At 39.5% G+C, this 26,446-nt stretch overlaps 1 protein-coding gene across 4 annotated transcripts in view; it reads right to left on the reverse strand.

Moving 5' to 3' along the window:
* Window positions 1-26,446, reverse strand: part of NR3C2 (nuclear receptor subfamily 3 group C member 2) — a gene marked incomplete at its 5' end in the record, with an annotated part of 184,180 nt that overhangs the window by 55,729 nt on the left and 102,005 nt on the right. For all 4 annotated transcript variants that reach the window (XM_079305951.1, XM_079305952.1, XM_079305949.1 and 1 more), the window contains one exon: window positions 21,510-21,649. In XM_079305951.1, the coding sequence (XP_079162077.1) occupies window positions 21,510-21,649 (140 nt within the window). The remainder of the gene's footprint in view (window positions 1-21,509; window positions 21,650-26,446) is intronic.

Genomic DNA, 26,446 nt, shown 5'->3' on the forward strand with positions numbered 1-26,446 from the left:
GTGAGCACAAAAATATTTGTGAGCACCTCATATTTAAGGTCCACATGCACATTTTCTTATACCACACTTAAAACACACCACAGAACTGTGAAAGCTCCTCCAAGCCTGTGTGTGGTGTTCCAGCCATCCTGTTATTCAGACAGGCTGAGCCACCAAGACAAGGTATGTCCCAAACTGATGCTGAGACCATCCCCAGGACCACCTTTCAGTTCAGCTTGCTGGAAACCTGAACACAGCCACATGTCAGACTACAAGAAAATTCCTTTAGGAGCACATGCTGAGCGATGATCACAGAAAAGGAATAGGAAAACTGATTTCTGATTCAGTGAAATCACACAGCACTGGAAATCTGTTTGGGATGAAAACCAAGGAAAAATATCTGCAAATACCAAAATAATCCTGTTATCGAGTGAAATAACTTTGTTTCTGTTTTGAAACTAGTTTTCAGCTCAATTACTTTTGATTTTAGATTATAATGGATACAGTGATACAGAGAGTGAGAATTAGAGCTTTAGAGGATGTTTTGACAAAATCACACATCTAATACTTTACAGCATTTTCTCTCTCAGCGAGTTTCCAAATTTTCAGTTTGGTTGAAATTTTAACTGAATATTTTTGAAGTCTCTAAATGCTGCTATCTGCACAGGCAGTTTTACAAGAGATCATGTTGCATGCATGATGGCTAATTCTGCTTTCCCATGCTACAAATCTGATAAGGCATTCTTGACATACTACAAATTTCCAGGCACTTTAATGGAAAATCTCAACATACAAGAAATGGTCTAAAAGGTCTGGAAAGACTTTTTAAAATAAGTGTCATGCAAAAATCTTAAATTGAAACTGAAATGCCCTTCCATTTTTTGCTGACATAAAGTGGTCAGCCAATGTGCTACGTGATACAGGATGTAGTATCCTGCTCTACAAACAGCTCAGCTTCTGCTGGATTTCAGGAAGCACTCAGTGTAAAATAAGATTTGTGTGAAATATCAAGTTCATTTAAGGGAATGTCTGAGAGTGAGGGGAGCATTCTGGAATATGGAGCACTAGTTGGTAATGCAAGGATTTCTGAATGACTCTCTGGTTCCCTGAGCCATGACCCTGAAAATACTCACCTCCACAAAAATATTTGTATTTGCAAGTGTACCTGAAGCCTGTTACACTTTATTTATTCCTCCAAACTTCTGTGTGTGCCCTACCATCCTGATATATTAATGTATCAAGTTGTCTCTGCAGTAATAACCAAGAGATAATTTCTTTTTCACAGGACAAAGAGAAAAAGATGCACAGCATTAATTCTGTGCTTTGCACCTCCATTTTAAAAGCTGCAATTCCAGGCTGACTCCTTCAATAAGATGCATGCTACTTATACAAGCTATTGCTAGAAAAATAGGCTGTTTGTTTCACAAAGTTAAACTTTCCCCAACTCTTGATCTCAGTGAAAATGTTCTGTTAATTTTTTTGTTTTTCAAAACTAGCTGCCCTTTGGTTTTTGCAAACATTTTGATGTTCAAGTCTGCTGTGTTCTTATATTTAGCATGCTCAGCAGATCACAAATTTTATTCTGTGTGAATGACACATTATCTTCAAAGCATATTTTTCTCTTGCATTTTTCATGTACAGTTTACTACAGCTCAGTCTGGAAATATGCTAAATTTATAATAATGAATATTATTATGTATAATAGCAACAATTTAAAATACTGCCAGCACATACGTTGACAAATATTTTCCTCTAGAACCCTGGTCAGTAATAATTTTCTTTTAAAGGCTGCAAGCAATATCACCACAAGAGAGCCTTTTAGCACAGTCCCTTGAGATCTCAAACACACAAATGTTGACCAAAGTAATATCAGATGCTCACCAAAGTGAACTTAAAAATTCTCTCATTTGTTTGCTGACTTTTTGAGAAGGAGTCTGTTTTACCCTTTGAACTATGTGCTTGTCTCCCTGTTTATTTTCTTCTTTTTCTCTCTCCAGTTATTTTTATCAGAAACCTCAGCTCTCTGTCACCCAGATAAATCTGAAGAAAGAGGATTAGGGGGTTGTAGAAAGAAGATCCTTATACAATTACAATGAAATTTCACGGTATGTTTACTGTTAAAATACTATAACAACCTAAAACAAAAAGTGTAAATTCAGTGGCAGAATGGATGTTACACCAATTACAATCACTATTTCCATCTTTAATTGGATGAGCAGGTCTTTCCAAGTACCATTCCCCAAAGTGGGTACAGAATTTCTAGGCTGCTGAGCCACAGGTCACATCCCCTCCAGCCCTTGCTCCCAAAACAAAACCTGAAAACAAACACTTCACCCTTTGCTCACTCATCCAACCTCAAGAGGCTGAGCAAAGCATCCCACAGCAGCACCCACACTGATGAACCAGAGCTTTGCCTAATTACCCCAAATTTTACCTGAGCTCATCTCACAAGTAAAAACCCAATGGCTCCCCTCACCCAGGCATTTTGGGTGTGACACCTCAACTGTGGCACAAGAATGACCTCTAAGAGATAAAAAAGAGATGAATACATCTGCCATGGTGACAGCCACCACACTGGGTGCTGGATCCACACCCTCATTTCTACACCTTTTCCATAGGAATTGCAGCTTGCTTTGCCACAGAAATATATGAAGGGGTGACCTTTCACACTGGAATCATCCTAGGTCTTGAATAACTAAAGCCATGGATGACTTGCTCTGAATCTGACATTTTCAACCCATATAAAGCTGCCACTGGGAGTTAAAAGCAAACGAGCCAGACATCTTTTAAAGCACACAAAACTTCTCAGACACATAATTCATATGCCAGAGAGACATCTTGAAAGGATCAGACTTTCCTTTTGCTACAAGGGAACGGATATTCAGGTAAAACTGAACGTGTCAAATTTCAGCCCAAATGCTGGCAGCCCTCTGAGAACAAAAAATGAAAAAAGAGGCATAAGACAATAGAAAAGTAATTATCTTGGGACATAAATACATCATAACTCAGGCATAAATATAATTACTTTAAAAGAGCATTTTGCCTAATTGCTGTAATTGTTATTTAATTTTTTTTTCTCAGTGAAAACTAAAGACCAATTAATATATAATTTATATCCAGAATTCCTCCCTGGTATGTATCCTCATCCTTTGCATCCAACTCATTTAAAAAGAACAAAATCAAAAAGCCCTCAGTCTATTCCCATTTAATTTCACAAGGGGTATGTCTGGACACAGATTTATTTTTTTTTAGACTTCATTTTTCATAATTATAATTCTGGTAGTACTAAGCAGATTGAATTCATTTTAGTTTCCTGCAAGTAGCTATTTAATACAAACTCACGTGAAATGAAATGCCATTGCTTACAAGAAATATATCAACAGCACAAAAATACTTTGGACTGATCTTTATGAAATACAGCAATTTGCTCCTAAAAGGACAGAAATCAGCCAGGAACAGAGTTCAGCCTCCTCAGGAGCAGCTGCTGGAGCTGAAGCTGCAGGAGAGGTCAGGGGAGGAAAGAGATGATGAGGGTGGTGGTCCCTCAGTGCATGAGCTTAACTGCAGCTCTCCATGGCTCACATTGGGTTTTTGCACTCTGGAAAAGGTGAGTTTCACTACTGGCATCCACAGCAATTGTTTTATCATGGGAAATGATAGTGACTAAAGGTAAAATTCACTTGTCTGAAATACGCCTTGTAAGTAAAAATGACAAAATCTGCATTAAGAAAATGGAAATTTTAAAATGGTCACTAACATGAAAAAAATGAAATGTGCTCTCTGCTTGTGCCAGATTTCTTTGTGATGTACTGCACCCCAGTTTATAATTATGAGAGAATAATCCAATCCTATGCTTTTCCTTACACATCCCAAATTTGTTAGGCTGCTTTGCCATCCTCAGAAGTAACTTTGAAACTGCCAGGCTCCAGCATTAAAAGCCTCCCTGAAAATGTGCACTTGTGTCTGAAAACACACAAAGAAAAGATCAAAATGAAAATTAAAAGCAGATGCACTTTATGTACTAAAAGGTTTTTCCACTTTGATAAGTGGATTATAATGAAGTGTGGCACCATGTTTCATACAATTTATTAATCCAGTCCCACTTATTTACACTCTGAAACAGCATAATGATTTCAACGTTGGAGCACAGCCAAAACTCACATGCAGAAATAATTAAAAAGTTATGTGGAAAGATTGGTGATTGCTGGTTTTTGAGGGGTTTCCTGAGAGACAGACGGACTTCTAGTTAACCAGAAGACCTAAGATGAAGTAGACAAGACAAAGTGTGGAAGTGAACTCATTTTTGGAAGGGAGTAGAGACCTACAAAAAGATAACCAGAGCCTGACTTGTTCTGCCATTACAGCTCCTCCAAGCCTGGAGAAGCTGGTACAGACAGAAGACCTCTCTATATTATTTCTGATGCAACCAGGGAAGCTCCATTTAGCCAAGTTCAGATGTCTACACTGAGTAAAAGGGGAAATCAGTGTAAGAAATCCACTATTCCTTTGCAGAAAAACAGAGTGCTGTTGGCAGCTCCCTCCTGGGCACACTCCTCCTGCCTCCAGGAGCATCCTCACCCCTCACAGCTCTAAGGCAATGGTCCCTGAAGATGCTGAGCCACCCAGCAGGTCAGGAATGCTTCCTTTAAAGGGTGAAGTACACAAATATGGAAAAACCACTGGGAGATGCACTCATGCAGAAAATGGATTTTATTTATTCATTGATGCACAATGCCCAGTTCATTTTATCCATTACATTTCTTATCCACTAACCTCTCTCCCCCTCTACTCCTCACCTGAAAAGGCTGGTTATACAGTGAGCAGGAAATCTAGAATCCAGTCCATTGCTATTATCTGGCAAGATGTACATGTTGAAAAGATCCTATACCAATTCTGTCATTAAGTATTTCTACAGCAAATTCCTACTGAGGCTCAGTGACTGCCAAACTCAGAGTTTATCACACTGTGAAGACATCCTGTGAAGTATCAGAGGGACGTCACTGAAGTAGGAAGAAAGGAAGAGGAGTTGCCAGCACAAGTATGGACAGAAAAATAATACAAAGGGGTGTAGCAAAATTGGAAGTAAAGATAGGAAACAAGCAGTAAAATTGCAGTTGGAAAAAATTCGACTTCACGTACCAAGGGAGAAATCCAAAAGAAAGAGTTAATAAGGCACAATAACGAAGCAAAATTTGGAAAGCATTGCTGTTGGAAGAGACCTAGGAATATGAGGATAATCTGGATGTAAGAAGCAATGTGTCAGAGGAGATTCAAGTGCCACTGAGACCCCTGGCTCATTCTGCAGCAGCATTAGCCAGTGGGGCAGGCTGGCACTGCAGTGCTCTTTCTGCATTTTGTTCACAGCCACACCTGGAATACTGTATGCAGTTCAGGCACTCCATTACTGGAAGATATAAACAAACTGGAGGAAGTCCAGAGAAGTGGAACGGAAATGATTAGAAGCCACAGGGACTGATTTACCAAGAAAATTTAAAGTAGCCCTTTACCCACCAGTGACTTCTCTGATCATTAGAGAAATTGGAAATGATAACATCCCAGCTCAGGCCTCCACTCACGTGCCTTCTGCCCTTTTGCCTTGGGCACCTGAGCATGTGCCTGGTTTTAAAAATACTGAGTAGCCAAAGATTTTTGACCTGATGAAGAGAATAAGATTAAGGAAAGGGAAAAAAAAATTAGGCTACATACCATCAAAATCCTCCCAGGAATTAATTATGACTAAACGAGCTACCATAAAAGATGGAGATTGCATTGCTTGAAATTTCACATTTTACTGCTGATAATGAAAAGGGTTATTCACATCTAAAGTTTATCGCCCGTAAAACAACAGGACTGTTCAATAAAAGCAGTTTTACCCACACAAGTCTTTGCCACAAACATCTATAGCACCAAGTTATCCTGTCCAGCTAAAGACACCCGACTCAGCAAACATTTTTACCCCAGACTGTGTAAGCCAGGTGGAACGGTTCTGCAAAATGACAAATTATATCCCAGCAGGAAAGTAACTGGATTAACCTAGCTCCTCACACACTGACATTGCTGTGAAGTGATTTTTAGGAAGGCAGCATTTTATGTAACTGTTGAGCTGTCAGCAGGGCTCAACTGAGAGACACTTTAAAAGTCATGTAGAGACTGCCAGAGCCTGATCCAGAGAATGGGTGATTACCATTCACACAGGTTCTGCATGTGATCTGGGGAAAAAAAAAACCTCAAAAACAAGCAGGCAACAAAAAACTAGCCAAAAAGCAGCAAAGCCCAGCTGCAGGCAGGCTGCAAACAAGCCTGGAGATTATATAGCAAGCTGGGATGCAACTCAATCTCCAAGCAACATTCCAGGCCAACAGCCATGTCTGGGCACACTGGATTCCCTTCCCCTCTATCAGCAGGTGAGGCCACCCAGAAATGTTCTCTTAAAGGTTACCCAAACCTCTGCCTGAAACCCTTCACCCTGCTGGGGCTTAAAATCACTTCTTGATGCCCCAAATTAGCAAAGTTCACAGTTCTACTCAGGAAAAATACCTTGGACAGATTCTTTTTCCATAAATGAGAGAAAAAAATAGAAGTTTGCAGTGTTTACTGGAAAGTCAGCATTTGTTACTAAAACTGTGCTGGCTATGCATACCTGAATAGCATGCTAGCTGAGGCTCTTGTTTATGCAAGCAATGCAAGCTTTAAGCTACAACTTTTGCAATATTTTCTATTAACTCAACATTTTTCTGCAACCTACATTTAGACTCATGGAATGAGATAAGAACAGGCATGAAGTCAACAGGTCTCAGCTTCAGTGCATTGGTGCCTTGATTTTACCTTATGCTGGTTTTTTTTATTAACTTTCTGCAGCACAGTTTTAAAGGTTTGGCAGAAGGCAAAATGACTGTGTGGTTGATCATTGCTTTGACTACTTACAAAGTCATACCTATAAGCCTGAGAGTCCTACTCCAGGGACTTCTTCCCCTCCCTTTCTCTGTATAGTATATGTCAAAATGAATCTGCAAATTGGTTGAAATCTGTCAAAAACCAAATTATCATCAGTGAATATGGTAGGCCTACATATAGTTAAGGTTGCCTGACACTTCTCATTTTAAGACCTCATTTTCTATTGCTTATAACTTTACCACACATTAGCAGTTAGGGCTGAAATTTTCCATGCTGTGTGTCAGCCTGAGGCTGAATTTTATTTTGCGAGAGTAAGAATGTATCAGCTAGAAGCACCGAGCTTAGTGCAAAGTAAGTTTGTGAATAAGGGTAGGGAGGAACATGTTGGTTTTTTCCCGTGTTACATTTTTTCACAGACATATTTGAGAAGCTCAAGAGCCTTCACACTTTGAGACAGACCCTTTGAAGCATCACTGCTCTGATACCACAGCTGTGCCTTTTGCCATCTCATACATTATCACTTAAAATCATAACGGATTGCAGTATAAAACACTGAAAAGTTGCAGTTTGTACGTGACGTGATTTGCAAAGGTTTTGGTGGAGCTTGGCTGCCAACCTCCAAAGCTCCCTTCTGCAAAGAGCATGGACCAGGGCAGAGGGTCTGAGCTGAGCTTGTGCTCCAGCCATCCCTTCCATGTGCCAGGCAATGCTTTGGCACAGGGACTACGTGCAGAAAATCCCCATCACACTCTCAAGATGCAGCAAGGGAACAGCTTGGAGGAAAGAGGAATGAGGCGCAGGTTGCAAAAGCAAAGGCAAGCAAAGAGTAAGGCAAAAAATAAATGTCTCTGAATGCACTGAGCCTGACCTGTCATTCTCATCACTTGATTTTTCTGACTGTTTAGCATTTTTAAGAGACTGCTTTCCGAGGAGGCTGGCTGGGGTGCAGGTCTCATGTGAGGTGCCCCATGCTCCCAGCTCTGCCCACAAGCTTTCATGGCCCCTGGGACTTGGCTTGCTGAGCCTGTCTCAGGGGTGAGCCCAAAACAGCCTGATCCACTCTGTGCTGCTCTGCAAGCACAGGGAAAACAGCTAGTAGCAGCCATAAAAACTTAGGGATGCAAAAATGTCCCCAAAAACCCGTCCCCAGGAACCTGCTTGGCCCCCAGGTTCCTGCTAGCAGACACCTACACCTCACAGTGCTCTGCCATGTGCTGCTGCAGCAGAGGAGTGCTGCACCAAGGGATGGATGTCCCACACACATCCCATCTCACCTCTCCCCCTTCGGAAAAACATAACCTTAGGAAAAGGTGACAACCCCCCTGGCTTGTCATTTACATTCTCTGCTTCTCTAAAACTCTGTAGGAAGAGGAAATGGGGCTTTAAGACCCTACCCACTGAGCAGGGGAGCATATCCCACACCCTACATCCCAGGCTAGGAGGCAGAGCAAGCACACCCCATAGCTGAAGGGGGAAAGACAAACGAGGGCTGTCTCTCCCAGGACATATTCCCTGCTCAAATACCTCCTGTACAGGTAGGGGGTCACTTCTGCCCACTTTGCCATGGGTGCCAGCAAAGCCACCCACCCCAGCATGCCATGACACCCCATGTATGTGAGGCCAGTACAAACCACAACCAGCAGTACTGAAGTAAAAGAAAATATCCTTCAGTGTGAATTTGTGACCCAGCACCATCAGCACCTGCAAGCACTCAGGCAGTTCCTGTATCTGCACACAAAAATTGAACCACAGTGCTCAGAAGGGACATGGATTACTGAGCCATCATCAAAATGTGTGGCCTGGGGAGTTCCAGTGCTGCATCCACACGTTGCACTGCGGCTGCAAGGACACCCTCCCGAAACAGGCTTTGCCAAAGCCAACAATGTTTTCCCTCAAATATGATTACACTGACTTTAATTAGGTAACTGGCTCAGTGGTTTTGATTGTTTCAATTGGGTGAGCACGTGACAGGGATTGATGTACAATTAAGATGAATTTTGAAGATAAGTGCTCATGCTGAAGTGGTGGAGCGGACACGCTTGTCGCTGCCCGAGGAGGAGAGAGTGCAAGCACAAGTGGGAAGAGCTCCTCTCCCTGCTCAGCCAGTGATTGCTGACCTCTGTTTTTCATTATTCCTAGGAAGTGGCCAGTTAACCCTCATCATTAAGCAATAAACCGTGACAGAGAGTGCTGATTAATGCTGCTCCCCAACAGGGTCAGGCACGGGGAGAAACCCACACGGGCTCTGGCAGTTTTAAATGGCCATTAGTTATAGTTGTGCAAAATGGCATTCACCCAGCTAATCGAGCACTGAGAGCCACGCTTCTGCTGAGGTCAAGGGCTCCCAGAAACAAAAGGTACACTATGTTTACATACAGGGAAAAAACACTTCAAAAACGCCTCCAAAACACCCAAACCCTGATTTGATTCATAAAAATGAGAGCTTCATAAATTTGACTAAACAGTGAATAAACATAATACCTGCACTGTATATATTAACAGTCCCAGAAAGTCCCAGAGCAAAGGACAAAAGAAAAGCAACAGATTGCCTTCAGCAGCCTACCAAAACAAGCTCCAGGATAGCTGCACTGCAGCAGGTGGCCCTGCTTGGATCCCTGTCCCCAAAATCCTTCCTGACTGCCCTCCCCTGCAGACAGGTTTGCTAATCTGCCCCTTCACAGGCTCAGCCTTATGTCCCTCAGGCCTGGGCTGTCACACATATTCCTGAAATTCCCAAATCTGCTGTTTGTAAACCCCTCTCCCTTGAGACCCAGAGAGCTGAGGAAGCACAGAGAGCAAATGGTAAAAGCCTGGCAGAAAGACACAAGCTAAACACTCACGTGCCAGCTCAGTCTGTGATAGACATGATGAGCCTGAGCACCAGGGCTTTTTTCTGAACAAGTATCTTCCTCTCACTTTAAATTTCATCTACTTTATTAGTTTTGGCAAGTGCCACTGTAAGGTGTGACCTCCATGTCTGGAAAGGAGAACTGTTTTTGCTGTGGCTGATCTGGGCCACTCACTGGATGCCAGAGGCCCTTCTTCCCTCTTTTCATAACCCTTTGCTTCTGATTCCAGCTGAAATCTTACATTTGTCCCACAGCTGGATGGAAATTATTTAATTCTAAGGATTTCCCTCATTTTTTCAGTTGACAACCTTCGTTCAAAGTGAAGCCCCTAAGAAATTCCCAGGCATACTGATTTTAGGATTAAGGATTGCATAATCTCTGCTATGCATTTGCATATGGATTTTGGATTAGCCCCACTTGCATTATTTGGCAATATCAGATCCACCTTTCCCTGTGGAATCTGAGTGGGCACCTTGGGCTGTAGAAGCACACATAGCATTTCCCACCTTATTCCTTGTGGGAAACAGGTGTTCTTGCATTGTGAGCTTGTTATTGAAGGCTTCAAGGACACAAGGAATGGTGACAGTAACAAGGACTTTCTCACTTTCTTTGTGGAATGCTAATAGAAAATACAGTGAGTGTGAGAATGGCAATAGGAAGGGCTGAAATGAATTTCAGAAAGATGATACTGCCCTTCAGTTTTCTATTTTTGGAACATTTTCTAACTCAATGGAAAAAGGGATGCTCAAGTAAGCAAATTTACCCAAATGCTGTTCAAACCCCCTCTGCTGCTCATCCCTCTTTTCTCTCATCACAGAGCTTTTAGCATGTACTAATACATATGTTTGCATTGTGCTTTTATGTCCTTCATTTTTTCATAAGCTTTCCATGAAGGATCTTTTATTATTAAACAGTCAGTGAAAGATCTCATCCTTGCCATATTTCCTCTTCCTACTTTGAAATGAATAATTAACATGGAATAATTGCTAGGTATTCTTTCTAAATTTCTTACATGGAAGTGGATTCCTTCACAAAATAGAAAGGAAGCAAGAAGAGATGCAGCTCAGTGTAAACCACTGTGTCCAAGTGCTTGCACTATTTTCCAGCACCATAATTTATTTTATAAAGCTGTATGCAATGTTGCTGTATTAAAATATAATGTACTTGACAGACTGCCTGCTGCCCTACATTCAGCACAGAGTTACCTGCATGATGACAGTGCAGAAGTATGGAATACTACTCATAGTTCTCAGGGCTCTATAAACCACTGGAACATCTAGAATTCAACTGCCTGGCTGTTTACATCTTGCATATGAAGCCATTAACAACCACCCTTCCCCAAAAGAAATGAGTGTACAACCTGATGGTTCCAGGAATATTGTGCTGTCACTGCAGGAATACTTTCTTCCTGTTATCACTAAAAAGACTGCAAGTAAAAGGCATCATTTTTTAAGTAGGTTAGTGTCTTTTCATTCTCCTTTTTTAATTTTATGAATAGTTTAGTATGCCAGTGCACACAACCTAAGAAGTACTTATTATTATTTTTTCCCAATAGTCCATCATTATCATTCTGTTGTATCAGAGAAAATTAGCACCTATCACTTACATAATTTCAAGCAGCATTGTTAAGAGTGCAATTTGCATGCATGATATGGTGTATAGGCTAACACAAGTCCATTTGCTAAGTCCACGTGGTAAAATGGATGAATAAATAATTGAATGCTTAGCTCCAAATATATAATTATTCTTAGAAAAAAAATATTAGAGCACGAGTCTGTGAAATACATATAATAATACTCATCTACAGCTAAACACCCAAGACAAAAAATGTCCTTTCAGAAATTGGATGATATAGTTAGATTCCTAAAATGCTTATAGGAAACTCGCATAAATGCCCAAGTTTTGAAAGTACAGAACTATTGCACTTCTTCCCCACAGGCATCAGCTTTAAATTAAAAAAGCTGTTCCAGCCTAATCAAGAAGAGGCTTATCAGAGAACAGAGCAAAAGGTTTGTAAACCTTCAAACCACAGTTTGGATTGCTCCTGCTCAAAACCCTTCCAGCTCCGTTTTCCAGCCCTGCTCCCACACACTGCACCTGGGAAACCTTTTTTAACACCACCCCTCACCCTGAAATCAGCCTGGCTGCTGTGACCATGTGGGAATTGTTGGCCATATGTCACCTTCCAGCACACAGGATCACATCAGTTATTTGCCATGTGAGGGAGCAGGATTTGCAACAACAAGTTCCAAATGCCAGCTCTGGTCCTCCTCTGTCCTGGACAGCATTGTAAACTGATTTCCAGAGGAAGCAAAATAAAACAGGGAGGGTACAAATAAGGGAAATATTCTCTGGGTCTGCTGCCTGGTAGCCCAAAATGAATGGCAAATGAGTAGGGGAAATGCCACTATTCTGGGTATGGTTTTCCACAAGAATCAAGAAGAATTAAAGGCAAAATTAAATGAGATGAAAAAAATCTGATACAAATGTCTTAATGCTGAAAGTAATGGCACCTTTTCTGGAAAAAGTGTGAAATGTTAAATTACAAGAATAAAAAAATACTCAAAATATTTACCAGAATATTCAGTAACATGCAAATGGCAATGTCTTTTGTTGGCATCTTGCAAGAATAGTCCAAAAGTTTCAAAGAAGAACAATTTTCTTCAAAACCACCATTACACTCTTTTTCTGTAATACGGACATCAAATTGTGTTTTAAAATAATATATCTGTCTTTCTATTGCAGAAACTATTCCCATTTTGGCATTTTTTCTCACCCTGTGACTTGTCAGCCTACGTTCAGAATCTCTAGAATAAATTTCTAAACCATAACCTTTCCACATTTATTTTCTGAGGCATTTATTTAGCCCTTTTGAATTTCTTCAGATATTCTTTTCCAGGGGGGAGGCACTGAGTAGTTTCATTAAACAGAAAAACCTATTGCCTAAAGCAGTAATTCCATTACAGATTTTGCCTTTATTACTAGTCCTCTGGCATTACCATTGAAGAAAATCTGTAGATGGACCTTTTTAAAAGTTATGATCTAATAAATCAGAATAAAATATATCTGTTAGGAAGACTAGAAGGACACAGGTGTCACTTCTGCCTTTAAGAAGAGCAAGAATACTTTTTTTTTTTTTTAATGCAAAGGGTGGTCAAACAGCCATAATCCATGTTTCCTGCACATGGAATCCTTGGAACCTCAATCTGGCTGCTGCTGCTGAACAGGTAAGAAATCTCAGAAATCTCAAAACCTGAATTCTGATCTAACTCTCCATGTCTCTCACTACATGATGTCAACACCCTTGGCTCTGCCTTGCCAGACCTCTGGCTTTTCCTGGGGACAATGTGGATGGTGATTTAGGATGAATCAGGACTGAAGTCAAAAGGACTCTTGTCCTTGGAGTCCACATTCACGTGCTACTGAGAACAAAGTACACAAAAGATTACAGAGATTTAAATAAGAAAGAGAGAAAGGCAGAAGAGAGTAAGTCAATGCATGAGGGAGGTGACCTGGAGAACTATCTCCTTTGCTATGGACTTACTTTATAATAACAAGCAAGAAAAGAAACACTAATTATCTTCCCCATTTCCTGAGTATCCAACTTGTGATCCAGAGTCTGATTTGCAGTGGTTTAAGTGACCATAGCTGCATGTAAAATCAATGGAAACTGCACTTTGGACATACTAAATGCAATAAAATGCCAAGTACTTCTGCCCCTGAGGTCCTAAATATCATAAATCATGACTCCCAAATCAGTGGGTATGTCTAATCTGAGCCTAATCTGTGCCTTATCTCCTCAACTGTAAAACATGGGTAATAACCACTCATCTCATAAATTAAACAATGCTTGTGAAGCACTTAGATATTAGTGAAAGCACCACAAAAAAAGCTTTGTAAGAAATGAGTAATTATGTATTCTGAGCAAGGGATGAATAGTAATCAGCAGTGAAGGCACAGGACCATACATGGAGCAACGAGAAGAATATAAGTTATTGAATAGCTGCTCATTAATTGAACACTATCCAATCTGTTCAATGAACAAGGCAGAGGTGTAATGGAAAAAGCTGTATGGGATTGTGTAATTAAGGCTGAATTAGGAATCATTACATGTGGTGCAGATGAACAAAGACGACGCAGGCCACTAACATTCACTATTTTCATATTTAGTGACAATTTTGGAAACCTTATTTTTTTCCTTTTCATCCTTCCCCAATGTATTTTAAAAATAGCAAATGTAACAAAACCCAACCATCTCCAACACCCTGAAAGCCACCATTGCACCTAATATAAGAATTCCTACCATGGAGCAGTAACTCCAAACTGCTTGTTCCTACTTGCTCTTAGCATAGACAAGGAACATGCAGAAGCCAAACATCATCATCATCATCACTCTTAAAACAGCTGGGAATGGACTAACTCATGTTCCCTATTTCAGGGCCCTGGATTTGGCAACTCAACAGTGAGAAATGGCATCAAATGATTTTGTGGGTTAAAAATAGGTAATATATTTTTGGTCTAACAGAATTTTCTCTCCGTCAACAATAAGGACCTGTGGGCTTCAATGCTGACCATGGACCATTATTGTTTCTAAGAAACCTGACAAAACTGCCTCTGTTGAAGTCTAGACTTCAAGCCTAACAGAGACACTCCCAAACTTCAACAACCTAAAACTGTGCTCCAAAAAAAGGATGAAAATCCTGGCTTCATTTAAGGCAATGGGAGACTTGCCATTACCTTTCCCACTCTATTTATATCTGAGATGCTAGCAGATGCCTTGTTCCCTCTGTCTACAACAGACAGATCTGTATGTACATTTTTTCTCTCTTTTTTATTCTTCTTTTTTGTCTGAAGACTGTTTTCCCATCCTCTTATTTAAAATGGGATTAGGAGGCACAAAAAGATGCTTTGTTTCTAGCCTTATATATTTACTTTCTGATTTTATCTATCAAGGATTTCCTCCAGCCACGACACTGCAAAATTCCTTTATCTCTAATATTGGAGTGCTGAAGGCCCCTTGCAGGATTATCCCCTTTTGGCTTTTAACTACTTATCCAGAGACTTGAAAAGCCTTTTCAGGCTTGAAAAATTTTCAGGAACTTGAGAGTTGAAGAAAGGAAGTGCTATTTGCTCCTAAAAGTGAAAATTTTAACACTGCTTCTAGAGGCTGCCAAGGCATGCAGATAACAGCATTTTATAAAGTAATATCTCTTAAGAAGCACTGCCATAGCTGTAAGGAGCTAAAGCACCTGATTAAGGATGCTTTATGATATTTGATATGTTTTATGCTGTTTGATATAAATCTTGTTGATCTATTTCTGTCCAATTGCAAATTCCAATTTAAATGTCTGCTCATGCTTCAGCTTTCCCATTAGTTGTATTGTATCAGGCTTTACAAAACAAAACAAAAACCCATCAGCAAGGACTTGAGGGGTACCTACAGAGGCTTATCTGGGTAGGATGGAGTTATTTCCAAAGGACTTCACTCTCCTGAGCTTTTTTTGAACTCAATGACATTGCAGGAGACAGACATTCATCTGCTAGTACAAACACAAAGCAATTCTGCCTTATGCAAGATCTAAACACTTTCCATCAATTTTTAAAAACTGAACTTCAATATTCCTGTGAAGATCTAGTCATTCGCCATCATTACAAATGGAATATTCTAAACATGTATTAGTTAGTCCACCCTCTTTGTTGCTCACATTTTCTCTATTTTCAGAATCAGCTGGAATCTCCAGCCTCACCAGGATACAGCATTAACCAAAAGAGACCTCTTAGACTTACCCTTTACTATCACAGAGAACCAAACTATATCATTGGCTACTTCTCTTATGAGCAATTCCAAAGCAGGCACTTAAATCCTTCCTACTCTTTTCAGGAAAGTGCCCTCAAAAAAGTCTCTCTTTTTGGTCGTTTTCACCATTCTCAAAATAGCAAACTAACTAATGGGACTTTTATCCATTTACTCTTATGTCAGTACAGTTCTTAGTTCAAAATAAATTCTCCTCCCTCTCAGTTGTCTATTCCTCAACTGTGAAATATTTATAGACAGCAATCACATCCCAAGTCAGACTCTTTTTGGGAAGGCTAAAAAAAGCTAAAAGCTTTTAGTCACCTGACATAAGATAAATTTTTATTTCCCAGATAATTTCAAAAGCTCTCCTTGTGTGTTTACTGAACTCTGAATCCAACTGTCTTTAACATGCTGGTGACCAGAAGCATACTCAACACTCCACATAAACATTCCCAGCATCACTTATACCATGACAGTGTGAATACTTCCCTGATGGCTTGAAGTACTTGGTACATCTGAATTTTACACATCCATTTTGTGCAACTGCACAACACAAATGGCTCAGCCAGCTTGGAACTAACACCTAGAAGATGAATTCCCCTGTCTACCTTTCCTACAGGAAAAGAGATGCATTTCTTTTTAAGGAAAATACAGTTGACATATTCAAGAAAACACTAAACTAATGGCTGTAGCATTGGAACATTTGTTAACCAAATATTTGTGGCTACCTTAAATCAGAGTGCACTGACAGGGCCATCCCCCTTCTAGGAAGACTCTGACCTGCTGGGATGCAGCCCTGTGATGTGTTAAAAAGGAAAACAACAAATTACTGCAACTGAGTTCCCTGTCACATCATATGAATGCCAAAATTTCTCTGGTCTTAACAGGATGTAGAAGGCAAGCATGTGAAAGTTGAATTTGTGGCAGTGGAAGGCTCCTGCCCAAGATAAACCAATCTAAGGACTGAATCTATTTCCATTTACTGGGTATCTGTGCATGTGAAGGCTGGATATCACCTACTGAAGATATCATTTTACAGATGAAGCAGGCTAGAAATTAATATTCATAAAACAAAGAACAAAAGACAAATGACAGAGTGCAGGAAAAGAATAGTTGCATGCAGCCCTGTGCGTGTGTTTTTCAAGGCTAGACAGCTGTCCATATTTAAATTCTCATCCTCACACTCATCTATCCCTCTCCCCAGCAACACCAGCTCACACAGTAAATAAGTTGCCCTCAAAAAAACTGCAAATGCTGGAAAGTCTTGGGGGAGGGAAGAAATTATTAATGCTTTTGGAAAGGAATGAATGCAGATTTTTCAGCTTCCTTGATATAAAATATTTTTTGTATCGTTTTCACAGCTATTAACCAACTTATGTTCTTTGTGGCACTGCAGCTGCTAAACCCACTCATTCTGTGCTTGTTTTCAAAGCAAGGCACTCTGTCCCCTTGGTGGCTCCCAAATCTCCCCCCTCCCATCTGAAATGCTACCACGTTATGCTTGGTCCCCTGATGTTCCACTTCACATTCACCTGAATGCATCCAGCATTTTTTACTGAACATGTTTTCCATGCAGCCACATATTCCAAAGGGCCACAAAGAAAGATTTTCCTCATGTTTCACCTCTCCCCAGCTTTAAAATACTCAGTTGCAATATATGTTCAATCCTTTATTCTTTTCTTTTTTTCTTATGTCTCAGCTCTTGCTGCTTGGATTTCTTTGGTTTTGTTTTTTTTTTTTCCCTCCTTTTTGGGGTTCCATTGCAAATTTTTTTAGCACCTTCCTCCTACCAGTCTCCTTAACTTCAAGCCCTTAGTAAGTAAAGCCAGCCTGGAGAAGGAGTGAAGACTTCATTTCACAGAGCAATACTGCCTGCCAGAGCTAAACCCAGGAAAAGTCCTTTCCATGTATCTATGAAAACATGGAAGGCTGGTGGCAGCTTCAAACCTATAATGACTTAATTATTTAAATTTTTTTTACACCTATTAACCATAGCATATCAAGCAAGAGTAGCAGCTGCTACATGAATTTGACCAGCTCACTTGCCCTCAGCAGATCACCCATCTGCTTGCTCTTCACCTAATATTTCTGTTTGATAGGTTGTAAAACAGATTCTTGCAACGGGTCAGGAACAGAGTCAACTTCAAATCCCACATAAAAAATTTCTATGAAAACATATGGACATCTATACTGAGTGATGTCAAATTTAGAGAGGCCACGGACCTTAGGAAAGTGGATAAAAGGAAAATTGCAGCCTGTTATGGAAAAACACTGACTCCATTACAGTGAATGAACAGAAGAGTGGAGAGGGAAGAACTGTATGTATAATTAATTATAGTAATACAGACCTACAAAATTCATGGGTGCACACACTGCAAAATGGTGTGCAAAATGCCTGCTATGTGTCAATTTCAGTTTCATACAGCATAAAAAGTACTGCTTTTTAAAATTATCAATATGGTAAACTCCCCTGTTCATCAGTATCATTCCATAAAAAGTCATGCTAATTAGGCAAATTATTCAAGAGTTATGTATGCTAGCATTTCTCATACCTTGGTAAGTTTTCCACTTCACCTGAAATGAAAACAAAACTAGAAAACAAGGGAGGCACGCAGAGAGAGGCTTTAGTTCATCTTCTAGGAGGGTTTATAAAGCCTTGGGAAGTTCTTTTACTTGCAGTGCATAGGAAAAGCACCTTTTTCTGAAAAAGCAGGTAGGGTTTCTTTGTTCCTGTGCTGCACACTTAGGGGCACAGCAGGTTTGCTACACCCAGGAGGCATCAGATCAGACTGAAAAGCTTCCTTCAGCCAAATTATCCCTCCACTCTAACCTGGCAAAAGTTCAGGTAAGAAACAAACCCCACAGCCCTAGAAACTTCTGTTGTTGTGCCTGTGTTTCTACTTCAGAGATGAAATCTATATTTTTGCCTTAAAATTGAAGAATTAGCTTTAAGGTGAACCTCCTGGAACAGAAATCAAGAACAGAATCTGATCTTTAATGAATTATTCCATCTTTGTATTTTTAAAAAAGGTCAAGCTTCCCTATAACTGATCCAATATAATTTTTTAATGCTCCCATTTTAAACAGCCAAAAATCTCCAAGCAAATATACAAAATAACTTAAAGAAAATGGTCATTTTTGCTGTAGTCTTTAGTACCATATGGAGATGAAAAAATGCCTTCCTTTTTTTCTTACTTCCAAGCCTAAGGAAGAATAAAAGATTAGCAACAATATAAATTTTGATTTAGGAGAGATTACCTCATACTTGTCTAGAACTTGAACAAATGAAGACTGAAAATGCAAAGCATAGGCAAGAACAGCTGTGATTTCTGACTTCAAGCCTGTTACTCTCCTTAGAGAAAGCTGCTTCAGTGGAAAAAGAGATGACAAGCCTGGCCAGGTGCTTTAGGTTCCCTCACAGTACAGCATATTTTCAGCATATGACTCTATTTTGATCATAAATTCAAGTCCAAATGACTTTAGGGTTGGCCATATCTGTGATTCTCTCAGGAGGAAAAAAACCCATAGAATAAAATTAACCTATGTAAAAATGTATTCTAAATGCACATACCTTAATTTTTGCAGTGACACCATTTACCAACACTTTTACAGTCTAAGGATTTTTAGTATTTGCAAGGCAGATCAAATTTATGTTAATGACAAAATCACATTTCTTCAAACCAGCCTCCTGTTCATCAAGTCAGTCATCAAAGGTCCATGCCCACTTGATACTAAAACTAGCACTTGGATAATTTACAGCCTTGGATTTAATGCCATCTGAAATTACTCTTGAAATTTCACCAATAAACCCATTTTAATACTTTTTTTTGGTCTACAGCTCTCTTTCTCATAAATCCATTAGACATTTCCTGAAAGTTCCAAGACACGATTAACTGGGAATACAATTACCAGATTTATAACTTGAAATGCAAACTTTAGTCTCTTTGTTCTTCTTAGTTTCTAGGTTTCGAATTCTAATACAGCTGTAATTTTCTGTTACAATACCTCTGGTTTTGTGGGATTTCAGAGGACCATGAATGAATTGGCATTCAAAGGCTGTTCAAGGTGTGCTGGCAATGTCAGCAATTCCTGCTGAGACCCAAAAAGTTGGGTGGGGTGCAGAGTTCAGTTCTCTCTCTCTCCAAATTCCTCTTTTCTCTATTTCTATGATTTATGACCCTTTTTTTCTCCCCACATAGACTGATAGAGGGGCTGAGTTGGAGTAGACCTTTAAAACTCCTTGTAAAGAACAGGGACATCTTCAACTGAGGAATGTTTAGTGGATCCTGAAAGAATTGTGTGCGTCCCTGTGCTACAAATATTTAATTGTGTCAATTATTTTGAATAGGAACCTCAGGAGGGGGTGTTTTATTGGTCCTGTTCCCAACTGAAACATTTATGATGGCTCTACAAGAAAGCTCTTGTTACAAAACTACCTACACAAACTTTTATTTATATTAATGGTGCCAGGATGTTTGAAGCCAATATGTGTATTATGTTTTTGCTATGCCCTTTTGGGGCTAACACTACAATATATTTAAAAAAAGTGCAAGCCAAGACAAAATTTCAATGTCTGCCTAACAGCAATGCTACTGGTAGTATCAAGAGCTCAGTCATGTGCACAACAAGAAATCTAGACAGTGTTCACATACCACTGGTAGGTACATGTATGTTACTATAATGACTATAAAAATGCATTTTAAACTAACTGAAAACACATCAAATTTTTAGGGATGACAGGGTAGTTTTCTCTTTCATTTTTTGATTTTTTTTTGCTCAACTTGCAAACTTGATCAGTTTGAATTACATTTAAAAAATGCACTTCTGTGCCTGATCAGAAAGTAATCCTTTCCTAATAATTTTGACTTCTGAGGCTTGAAAACACAGGCTTGCTGCTCTGTTAAGTCCTAAAGGGACTCCTTAGTAATTTTTCATAAACTCCTCTAAATCTGGATGGGAACATCCATCATGTTGGAATGGTCATCAAAAGAGATGTGAACGTGGCCAAATAGTACCTTGAAATTACAGTGATTCAAGACTGGAGAGGAAGCTTTCCTGGGAGGCAGGAAAGAAGGAAGGAAGACAACAGAAGGTGCAGGTATATGGAAAGCTTCACCACCACCACCACCACCCAACCAAAAATTATCTTCTCAAGATTCAGGGCTCAGCTCAGATGTGGATGTCTGAAGAGCCATCCATGATGTGGTGTGGAAGCACACAGAGGGAATCACTCAGCCAAAACCAGGGAGGTTTTCCAGCTCATGTTCAATATCAAGCAATGAATTCTAAGCAGAAGTTGGGGAATGAGAACATCAAGGTCAGCTACTGCACAACTGTAAGAGAAGATGTTTTCAGCAAGGGGAAACCTTTTCCATGTCCTTATAACTTTGGGAAGTTAATTTCAATTAGATTGACACTTTTGATGATAGATAGATAAATAGATTGATAGATATTACACGAAGTCTTGACTTCAATGACGCACAAGCCCTCCAGGTCTCTTTAACAGGGAGCTAAATCCTTATTGCCAGCAGAAGCAGATTTAATGATCACAGAAGAAATTAATCACACCTCACACTGCCTCACTCTTCTCAGTGCACAAGCTGGACACCATATTAAGAGCCTATTTTTTTCCTTCTAGGTTTTTTTTCATGAAGATAAATCTGTAAGTAGCTATCTTCTAGTTCACCTGTGTTTGTAAGAATATTTACTCACCAGCAAAGACTTCCAAAAACCTATACAGTATTTATGCCCTTTGCATGCCATGAACTCTTATTATCATATATTAAAAACCTTTTTTCCACTTGAAGACGTTGCTTACAAAGTCTGTAAAGGTCACTCGACCTTTTTTTCCATACTAACAACAAGAATTTTACCAACAGCAGAAAACACATAGGAAAATTTATATGTTTATATATATACATATGTTTCTTTAAAATATATATATATATTTTGTCTTTTGGGTTGGAATACTTTGCTTTGTGTTTTCTTACCTTCTACTGCTCTCTTGAAGAAGACTTTACAGCTGCCACATGTAACCACCCCATAATGACATCCAGATGCCTCATCTCCACACACCAAACACACTTTGGAAGGTCTTGAAGATCCAGTTGATACACTTCTCAATGAAGAGCTGGAGTGAAAACAATCAAACAAAACAAAACAGCCATGAATATTTCAAATCACACCAGCCATAACACAAAGTTCAATTAAGAATTTATAACAGGTATATTGCTCAAGGCACCTAACAATTAGGAAACCACAACTCTTTCTGGCAGTGCCTGGATGAATACATGAATTTCTTTAATTAGTAATTGCAATATTTTTATTGTCTGTTTTAAAACACCCATAATATATCAATGTTAATGTGAGAAGTTACCACAAGGGCAATGGAATTTATTGGTAGCAGATGATTAAAACTGAAAATAAAAAATAATCAAACTAACAAACCACTCTGGCAGCAACCTGGCAGCTGTAAATTTTCTTTGTATCTTTAATTGTTTGAAGCCTCCACAGCTAAGGAGTACCTGTAAGGAAACCTCTGAGGCCATTTGATGAAGCAGTGCACAAAGTGGGATGTAGTCCCCTGTCTGTGCTCCTGCTTACCACTGCAGTAGTCATGAGTTTATTTCTAATATTTCTGCAATTTAGCAGCTTGCTTCAGATGTAGTTTTGAAGCCTTTGTACATTCTGCAAGTGCAGAAGATCCTCTCATAACCCTGTAGGTGCCAGAAAAGCAGCCCTGGAGGTTCAGACCCTGCTGAAGTTTTGTGGAGCAATGCACCTTGCAACCCCTGGTTCAATCATCTACCTCTGGCTTAAACTACAGGGCACCTTTAGCCAACATTTTCCACTGGCAACTCTCAAAGACAATGCTTTTCAAATCAAGTCATGTTTCCTGATCCTGTGAGTTCCTCCCTGCCTTTTTCCCCCCAGGAATTGGAAATGCCACCCTAATGCAATAGGTATGCTTGGAGGAACATGCCAAATCCTGAAGATGAAAGCTTTGGATCCCTCCCATGTCTCCATGGGGCTGGAGAGAGCATCTCCTTCCACACAGCCTCTCTTCCCAGGTAAACGTGACCTCTTGCATTGCTGACATGTTATCTCACTGAGCAACTACAAAAACAACCCTGGAAGACTTCATACCTGCAGGGAAATTATCAGGTAGTTCAAACTGCAGGTCACAGGCTATTTGTCCATCAGTCACTTAGAAACGAAGTCCACAGGAAGTCTTAATTCAAATATAAGATAATGAGCTTGCTTAAGAAACCTCAAGTATTAACCCTTTGCCTTTTTAAAAATTTCTAACTTCCTTTAAAGAGGGCAAGTGATTTATCCACAGGGCACAGCTCTGATGTCACTCTAAATGAGGGACTGCAGCTCTCCTGGCCTGCAGCTTTACTGCAGCATCAAATCCAAACATCTGCTTAAATGACAGTGTTCAGATGTTAATCAAAATGTTCCAATAAACAGTATTGCTGCTCTTGTCTGCTCACTAGTCTGTTAGATTTACTAGTTTTAGTCCTTGTGCTATTTATACTCTCATTACATAACATCACACTACGTGATAATTGCTAGGTGATGGCATTAGCTCATCTATTAGGAGAGGAAGCCTCACCAAACCCATGTTCAAATGAATTCTGTGTGCTCCAGTCATACCTGCACATGCTGCATTCATTTACCCTGAGGAAAAGTAACTTTTCCAGGATCTGCCCAGGCTGTGCTGGTATTCAGCTCTGATGTGTTAAGGCAAAGAACAAGACTTTCTCCCTCCAGCACATTTCATACTGCATGAAAAAATCAGGCCTCCCATTAAACAAAATTCTTTAAAAGGTGCCTGCCTTCCAGAAAAAATTCCAATAACCTGGGAAACTAACCTTGAAAATTCTCATTGCAAACATCAGTATTTTTCCTGAGAAGGGAAATACTTCAATTCTGACATAAGACCAAAATGTCTCAGGGGATTTGTATTTTGATGCTGCGTGTTCCCATTTCTTCATAAGACTGGCAAAAACTTTCCTAGTCTTTCTACATTGAAAGAGGTCAGTGTAGTTTTTTTTAATATCTAAAAAGGAGGTAATTTTATTGGAGAGCTTTTCCTGCAGAGAAATGGAGGTTTCCAGGGTGTCACAGCAGTGTGCATGACTTTTATTTTTATATATATACGCACGCACATGCTTCTCTATATATACATACTGCATATATATATATGTAATTATGTATTATTTTTAGTTGAAAATAAATTGTCATGTAGGATTTGCAGAAGGTGGGAGAGCCTTTTTTTAGATACAAGCTACCCTACAAAATTGCACTTTCACAGAATTATTAGGTTAAAAAAAAGTCAGCAAAGACACGTTAAGACACCAGTTGCTCCACAGCTATTATTAAATGCCTACCTAAGATGCAATCTATAGCATATTTTATGCAGTGCTCCTCTCCACTGAAGATTTGAATACAACTGGAAGGTGCAGCCTGAATACAAAGTATGTATTCAGCTACTCAGCATCACAGGTGGAAGCTTAGCATTCTAGAATTAAATCTAATTAACTCATTGTTTTATTCAGTTTAAAAGTGGAATACATTGAAACACAAGTGAGGCATTTCCATTCTTAACCAGAATATCAAACATGGAGCTGTTCTCAAATACTTTACTGCAAAGAAACATTGATATTTGCTGTTGGTGCTTCAATCTCCTCCAGAGTACCAACTTGTGCCAGCTTGGCTATGATTGTCTTCAATGAACAATGTTTGGCTTGTTTTTAAAATCTCTTATGTTCTCTTTCACCCATGCTATACCAGAATACTTGCCAATTCAAAATGCTGTTGTAATACCTCACACAAAGGTAAAGTGGCGCAAATAATAAAAGGCTGAGCCCAAAAATATGCTCAAATCACAAGTTAAACCTCAGGATAACTCATTCTCTCCATGGAAGCTTTTCTTTCCAAACAAGGCACACATGGATGGCTGTACCTTTTCCTCCTAAATCCCTCTGTTCAGGCTGTCATCCCTTCTTTACTGACCATTGTGAACAAGACCTGACTGATGAGGAACACCTTGGCCTTTATTTCCAGTGTTGGAAATCCCAAAAAAACCCTTTGGTCAGACATCCAGTGTTGATGACATAAAAAGGTACTTAACTTATTAATCACTTTTATTAAACCAATTATTTTTATTAATCATTACAACTCTTTGTTCTATAATATGCACAAGCAGAAAAACTACACAAAACCCCCCACACTGAAATTACTTCTCATGCATGCTCCAAGTTAAATATTTCCCTTTGCATTAATTTTCCACAGCAACATGCCATAAATTTTTGCCCAGTAAAAATGCCTAATGTAAACTGGCATGTGAGAAAAGTTACAGGCAGGTAACACTCCATAAGCAAAATATCAGTGTTAAATTCAGTTGATTATAACAGAGATATCTACATTAGAGCTCAGTTCTATTTTTTGCTTCAGATGAAAAGTTTAGTTATAATACTCCAAGTTACTTAAGTAACAAGTCATTCTCTCTTTTGGAATATCCAAGAGTTGGTCCACATAAAAATGAATACCATTAAAAAGATTAGAAACTTTACAATTGACTCCCTGGAGAGTAGTTAGCCTAGTGCCAAATATCTATTTGAATGACATGCTGAATCTAATGGCATATGTGGGCCACAGCAGGTTTGAGTCTTAAAATTCAGATCAAGTGGAAACACTGTATTTACACAAAACCAAACCAGAGCCTAAACCCTAATATTATATTTAACATGATTTTTTCAAAAAGTTTTTCCACAACAGACTGTTGTTGAGCCAGGCCACTCCTTGTGGGTGGCAAGCTGGTTTCAATATAAACTCCCAACAGAAAATACCAGAAAGGTGAAATAGTGCCACAGAGCTGGCTACTCATTCCCATTTTCAGAAGCCAGTGGCTCCCATAGGTTAGTTAGGTGTTTTTGCTTTCATGCCTCTCTCATTATTTCTTATAGAGAGACAAGAACAGGCAAACACAGCCCTACACCCCCCATAAAACTGCCCAGGATTCAGAGATCTACCAGAGCACACATATTTTATCCCAGTGCTGTTACAGCCAAGGGCAGCACAGAGAGTTTAACAATGCCAAATGTATCTCCTAAATGATTTGTAAAAGGGTTGCTTCGATGGCTCCAGCAATATTTGTCACGTTGTAGGGTATGTGATTAAGAATAAGCCTGATTTATTATCCCTAACAGTGCAAATGCTGGCAGTTAAATGCTGACCTTGACTAGCCATTGCCACCAAGCTCATTTGTGTCTCTCACAGTTGGCTCTAGTAATAGTTATATGGAGAATTAATTAGAAATAACAGATTTTGCAAAGAAGAGTCAATAAACCCACAGATAATCCAGCATTTAAAAAGCTGATTATATAGGTTATTATGCTTTTCAAACCAGATGTCATACAGGAGCACGGTTTAAACAAACGATGCCTCTCTGATGATAAAATGAAGCACTCCAAAGAAGCAGAAGCCACAATATGAATTCCAAAGTCATTTGTTCCAAGCACTTTTATTATTATGAGATCTAGATGAGTCCTGTTTAATTCCACGTCATTGACTTCTCTTTTTAACACCGAAATTTTCTGGCACTAAAATAAACAGAAGGAACTTGGCTGCGCCTCAATAAATAAAGGTATGTAAAAACAAAGGTAAAGAGAATTTGAGATTATAGAATCATATTTTTACCACAAGAAGAAAAAAAAGTAAGAGGAAGAATAATCAGGATATTCAAGGCTGCCAGCAGCTTCTACCCTCTCACCTCATTTCTGAAGGGGCATAACCTCCAACTGGAACCATCTTCTACTGGGAACTAGCCCATAAAAACATGACAGTCAACTTTGCACTCTGAAATACTGAAACTAACCTTCCTGTGGCCCAAAACAAGGGCTGGGAATTTCAGTGGCAC

The sequence above is a fragment of the Erithacus rubecula genome (assembly GCF_903797595.1).
Source record: "Erithacus rubecula genome assembly, chromosome: 5".
NCBI lineage: Eukaryota > Metazoa > Chordata > Aves > Passeriformes > Muscicapidae > Erithacus > Erithacus rubecula.